The 6,780-nt window shown below is 29.7% G+C and overlaps 1 protein-coding gene across 1 annotated transcript in view; it reads left to right on the top strand.

Moving 5' to 3' along the window:
• Positions 1–6,780, top strand: part of LOC109861700 (fatty acid synthase-like) — a gene marked incomplete at its 3' end in the record, with an annotated part of 14,025 nt that overhangs the window by 6,446 nt on the left and 799 nt on the right. Inside the window, exons 5-13 of the mRNA XM_020441458.1 lie at positions 514–932; positions 1,689–1,973; positions 2,636–2,843; positions 3,656–3,816; positions 4,091–4,261; positions 4,331–4,812; positions 4,932–5,236; positions 5,397–5,801; positions 6,183–6,433. Coding sequence (XP_020297047.1) covers positions 514–932; positions 1,689–1,973; positions 2,636–2,843; positions 3,656–3,816; positions 4,091–4,261; positions 4,331–4,812; positions 4,932–5,236; positions 5,397–5,801; positions 6,183–6,433 — 2,687 coding nt within the window. The remainder of the gene's footprint in view (positions 1–513; positions 933–1,688; positions 1,974–2,635; positions 2,844–3,655; positions 3,817–4,090; positions 4,262–4,330; positions 4,813–4,931; positions 5,237–5,396; positions 5,802–6,182; positions 6,434–6,780) is intronic.

Raw genomic sequence — 6,780 nt, 5'->3', positions numbered from 1 at the left:
CCGGTATTTTATTACGGTTTTCGGTAATGTATCGGTTTCGGTACTATAACGGTAACGGTAAGACTCAATTTCGGTACTATATCGGTTTCGGTATACAATCTCTAGTATAATACCGGTATTGAAATCATACCGGTAATAAGTCCCTGATTATGGTTCCCATTGTCGTCTTCTTGTATCATTAATTTTTGTATCCGGAACCGGAGGTCATCCTCAACATCGTTTTTTCATGATAATGATTATTGACATTAAATTGTGCGGAGTGAAAAACATGAATTTTTTCTAGTTCTGTTTTATTATTGCGTCAGACTGCTTTAGCTGACCACCTTTAGCTGATGATAAACGATCAAATAAGAGCCAAGTGAAATAAATTAGCGCAGTAGCAAGAAAACGCTAAAGAGAATTTATTTCTTTCGCCGCGCATAAATGACGGCTAATGTACATTAATAATGCTGGAAATTGACCAGAGAAATAACATGTCCATAAGACGAACTATTATTATTTAAATAATTTTAGGAATATTGTCCGCTGATGGTTACTGCAGACCTTTTGATGAAAAAGGCAGTGGTTACATGCGAAGCGATGCTGTAACAGTGCTGGTTTTACAGAAAGCAAAAAATGCAAAACGAATTTACGCTACATGTGTTAATGTTAAAACAAATTGCGATGGTTTCAAAGAAGAAGGTATTACATATCCATCTTTTGAAATGCAGAAAGCTTTACTAGAAGACTTTTATGAGGAATGCAAAATTGCACCTTCTGAGATATCTTATATGGAAGCTCATGGAACTGGTACTGTAGTAGGCGATCCAGTAGAAGTTAAAGCTATTGATCACGCTTTCTGTAAAAACAGAAATAGTCCTTTATTGATGGGCTCAATAAAATCAAATCTTGGACATTCTGAGCCTGCAAGCGGTCTCTGTCAAATAGCAAAAGTATGTAGATATATACATGATAAGCTATAATAAATGACCCATTTTTACTTCGTTGTATACTGTTTCTACAAAAAGTTCAAAATATAAATTCTAAGATTTTGAAAACATAAGATAGTTGTATTAGTTTGAATAGCTGTGCGTATGAACGCATGTTCATGTGGGTGTGTTCGCTTTAAGCGCTTAGCGCTTTAAAAAGCAATCTATTTTTATTGTCCAAAGCAAAACCACTGAAACGCACCTCTTATTGTGAAAATCAGTCAGTTAATATTTCTAAACGGTATACTATTTTTTTAAACATTACACTCTGCATCTTTCACGCTTAAAAACTCGTCTCGCGAGTCTTTTTTCCGTTTTAAAATTTTTTTGTTTTTTTTTTTATATAAAAATGCGTCGAGTGATCATAAATTTGCCATTTGAAACTTTCCTGCAAAATTATCAGCAACTTTTTAAGCTTACAAGTAATGTAAGATTTTTTATAAAATCCTTCTAGATTGTATTCTTAGTTATCTTACAATTAGTCAGCTGCATGAAATACATTTGGCTTAAACTAACCGGCCAGCAAAGTGTTAAAATTATGTTATTGTCACTCGATAATATATACGCAGTATAAGCAATGATACGCAATTTGTAGAAATTCAACAAAGAGTGAGGGTAACACCTGATAAAAGTCATAGAAACAACTCGATTCTGAAAAGTTGTGTCAAGGGAAACTCTGCTGTAACGTAATAATAGTACACATAATTGTAAATGTTACAGGTACTGATAGTAATGGAAACTGGTAACATTCCAGCAACTCTGCACTTCAAATCACCGCGAAAAGATCTTACTGCTGTTCTTGAAGGTAGAATTAAAATTATTACTGAACTTACACCATTTAATGGTGGGTATGTGGCGGTTAATTCTTTTGGATTTGGTGGCGCAAACTGCCATGTATTATTAAAATCAAATCCAAAAAATAAGATCAAAAAACTAGACGACTTACCTAGACTTGTAATTGTGTCTGGTCGTACTGAAGAAGCTGTTAAAACGATTCTGGATGATGTAAGAGCTTAGAAATTATATTAATCAAGAATCAAAAAAAATTTTTTTTTTCATTTTTATTTAACCAAAATTAGATTAATTCTGGAGCTTTAAATTTTGAGATTGGCTTGTGCAAAAGAAATAAGTAGATAGTGTTTCGAAAACTTGTCAACGTCAACTGCAAAAATACGGGTTCCCATTTAAAAATTTTGAAAGTAAATTTAGCACAAANNGGNAGATAATTTTCAGATCAAATGTCAGCATCTAAGAANTTCNGAAACATAANTTTTNGTATTTCTCATATTTTTTGAGATATTTGTCTGACGCAAGTAATATGAAACATTAGAGTGTTTTGTATAGTCCGAACTGGCTAAATTTCTCGGAAAGTAGACTCAGTTTTAAAAACAATGTTTGAAACAAAAGTTGCAAAGTATACAGCGATATATTTACTGATGTTANTAAATTGACCTAGGATAATGTCAAGGTCACATCGATATTTGTAAATAGAACCTTTTCATCGCATATTCTTGTAGCTGACATTGAAGCGTTTTTGAAACACTAGTTACAAGCTATTTTTTGATGAGTACTTGCAGAGTGACTTTATGAGTCCTTATATCTTGAGACAATTTACTTTTTTTTATTGTTTTTGGTTTTTTTAATTAACGTATTTTATTTCGTTATAGGTGCATAATCGGCCGGTAGATACAGAATATATTGCTCTTTTACACAGCACTTATAATAAAAATATAGAACGTCACCCGTATAGAGGATATACTATAGTTGGATTAACAGAAGATCATAGGTCAATTAATAAGCTAGAATGTTATTCAAATATAAGTAAACAAATTTGTTTTCTGTTTCCCGGAACAGATGTCATATGGAGTACTATAGGTATTTATTTAAATAAATATATAAAAATGATTTATATGAAATATATAAAGTACTTATGAAATATATAAAGTATTATATGTGTGTACACACTCATACGCACATATGTATGTATTGTACACAAGCACGCTCGCTCTAAAGATGCTCAAAAATATCAATTTCAATTTATGTCAATTTATTCTTTGCTCTATTTATTTATATTCGTTGTTAATTTATTTTTTCTATGCTATATGATCTTAATCATAATTTAGTATGTAGATCAATGACTGCGAAATGTTCGACACACAATGATGTGGATTTTTTTTATATGAATTGTGTTTGAATAATGTTTCCATTTTTTTTACTAATTAGAGAACTTTAGGTTCTGAAGTTTAAACTAGAAATATATAAACGGTAATAAGAGCCGTTCGCTATTGTTGTGTGTAAATATGCGTGTGTATATATATATATATATATATATTCACGAGTAAATCTTACACATAAGTTTTTGAATCAAGTTTTTAATTTCTTTTTTTCACCATTTATTATATCCAACTCAAAAGGTTGAAAATATAACTAAAACATTTCGGACTGCATACTTGTCACATTATTGCTTATTTTCCAAATTACATACATTTCGGTTTGTACTTGCCGTTAATTCCTATTTCTTGCTTTTCTTTACACCACACCGACCTCAAAAAAGAGCTCTTTATATATTTGATTTTAAAGTTAATTTATTGGAAATATATATATCTTGTTTATTTAAACATGTTTTTGTTTGAATGTACACTTTGAATTCATACATATGAAAAATATTTTTATTTGTTATTTTTCAGGCAAAGAATTACTGAAACTACCAATAATTGTCAAAACAATTCAGAAATGTGATGAAGCACTAAAACCATATGGTATATGTGTCACGGACATTTTATTAAATAAAAACGAAATTACTTGCAATGACAGTATAAAATTATTCGTAGCAATCATTAGTATTCAGGTAAATAAAGAAAAACTTTAGTTTGTAGAAGTAGTTTTGTATATTTATGATTTGCATTTTATATTTGTTGAATTGTGGCGACTGCGTGACACAATTACATTTAATTTAAAATTAAAATGTGTGTAATGTATATTTTAATAATTTTGCACACATATACAACATATATCTAGTTTTTGGCATTTAAACTAGCCAGTTTAAATCGTATTTCGATAGAGTAGTTCTGATGTTATGATATATTATCTATAATAAAATATGTTATGTTATTTTTATATAGATTGCAATAGTAGATCTTTTACTACATATTGGAATTGTGCCCGATTATGTACTTGGTCAGTCGATTGGTGAACTTTTGTGCGGATATGTGGATGAACTTTTTACTGTTGAGGAAACAATTTTAATGGCGTATTATATGAGTGTTGCGTTTGATAAAATAAAAGTAGAACAGGTAAGTAAGTGTAAGTACTTTATTCTGTGTACATACGCATGTTACTGTATTGTTATGTGTTTTTTTCAGTGTGATTATATTTCTGCTGCTTCTAATCAGTATCCAGAATCTACTAGATTAAATCTACTAGAATATCTGAATCACATAGCACCATATAAGTCTATGAAAAATTTTAAGTATAGTAAGAAATGGTTAAACAAGTTTTTGCCTCACAATAAAATATACAACTCATTTACGCAGGTATCTGCTGCAGAATATTATGCACACAGTGCAGTATATTCGTCACTTGAAGAAATTTTACCTATGATTCCGAAAAATGTGGTAGTTATTGAAATAATATCATATAATAATTGGCAATTTTTTATGAAAAACTGTTTAGATTCAAACTATATTGCATTATTTCAACACGGTCAACAAAATAATATAGATAGCATTTTGAAAGGAATTGGCAATCTTTACAATATCGGATGTCAACCGCAAGTTGCAAACTTATATCCGCCAATACAATTTCCAGTCAGTCGTGGAACACCAATGATATCTCCTCTAATAAAGTTTGTTTGTTTTTTTGTTTTGATTAAAAATAAGGATTCATTTTACCTAATATTATATATAGTTATATATTTTATATAGTTATATATTTTATATAGTTTATATTTTATTGCTGTTATAGATGGGATCACTCTGAAAACTATTATGTTGCAAAATTCGTAAGTGAGGAAAAACCTACCATTAGAGAAACAGTTCAAGAGATTACATTCAAAGATTCTAATTTGAAATATATGTATGATCATGTAATTGACGGTAGGATTCTATTGCCACCTTCAGGTTATCTGATTTTAATTTGGAAAATGATTGGAACAATGTTATGCTGTGACTATAAAAATATACCAATTATATTTGAAGATGTTAACTTTCTTCGTGCTACTTACTTATCAAAAACGACTACTGTTAAACTGACTCTTTCAATACAAAAAGGTAAGAGTTTATTTAGTATGTTTGTTTTTCATTCTTTCTTCTCTCTCTCTCTCTCTCTCTTTCTCTCTTTCTTTCTTTCTCTTACAGACACACACACATATAACAAATTTATTATACATATGTTTCTTTCTCTATTGTTTTCCTATTAATTATTATATAGGCAGTTATCAGTTTGAGATTAGTGAAAAAACTACTGTTGTTGTTACTGGAAAAGTGTGGATTCCACATGATATTGCAAATCATAAATTACTTATTCATAATGTAAAAGAACCTGAATATAACGTTACAAAATGTATGAATACCAAGGATATTTACAAAGAATTACGACTTCGTGGTTATCACTATTTTGGTATATTTCAAGGCTTGAAAAGTGCATCAATTTCAGCAAAAATGGGATTTATTACATGGTCAGACAATTGGACAGCATTTATTGACAACATGCTGCAAATGAAAATTTTGTTACTAGATTCCAGAAGTCTTTTTGTACCAACAAGAATTCGTAAATTAGTAATTGATCCTCAATTTCACATAAAGCAACTACAAAATACGCCTGATGAAAAAGCGAGTAAGTATAATATAATGAAATATACTCCACATATCATATTTTATGGATAAAATTTGTACGATAAAATGTAAATAAAAAATAATATAAAGAAAACAAGAAACTTTCTGTACACACATGCACACACACATTTAATACTTTTAATATTAACACATATGTTGTTATGGCAACAGATCTAAATTACATATGTGCAATATCTGTTACCATGCCCACTAACAGACATTTCAAAGTATTATCACAAACATTCTTCTACATCGAGTGTTTTTTGTGAAACAATTATCGACAATCTCTCTCCTGTCTTTACCATTATACATCTCTATTATGCTATCTCACTCTCTTTTCTTTTTAAAATTCTTTACTCAAGATATACAATTTTTATTTCAGACTTTTCTGTACGCGTTTATGATTCTCTGGACGTTATAATATCTGGAGGAATAGAAATTTATGGCGTTATGGCTACATATATACCTCGACAAGTTACTGAACCTATTCATGATGAATATTGTTTTATTGCTCATTGTGATCGTGCTGTCATGTCTCTAACAGAAATTATACAAATATCAGCACATATGTCGCTTGAATGTAATCCAGTACTACAGGCAAATTTTATTGAATTAATTGAAGATGTTGACACAGTTACAGAGCAAGATCTAATTTCTACAATCCTTTATGACATTTTAAATAATTTGCCAATGATCGAACCAAATGTTACATTGGTTGCTCCAGCTAATCGTTTCAAAAATAATGACTTATCTTCAAATATCAAGCAGTCCGACAATTTGACAAAAGATAACAATTTCCTAATGATTATTGTTTTCAAACTTTTAACAAAAAACAGAAGTGAATTAATCAATACATTATTGTCTACATTAAAAAAAGGTTGCTTTGTACTGTCAAGAGAAAATCTCACTGATTCCTACAATTATACATTATTACAACAATATAAGTTGAATATAGTTTTAGAGAAACGTACAGAGAAAGA

The sequence above is a fragment of the Pseudomyrmex gracilis genome, unplaced genomic scaffold (assembly GCF_002006095.1).
Source record: "Pseudomyrmex gracilis isolate BER0280 unplaced genomic scaffold, ASM200609v1 scaffold_934, whole genome shotgun sequence".
Classification (NCBI taxonomy): domain Eukaryota; kingdom Metazoa; phylum Arthropoda; class Insecta; order Hymenoptera; family Formicidae; genus Pseudomyrmex; species Pseudomyrmex gracilis.
The sequence above is the reverse complement of the archived record's forward strand: the minus strand, read 5'-3'. Positions and strand labels throughout refer to the sequence as shown.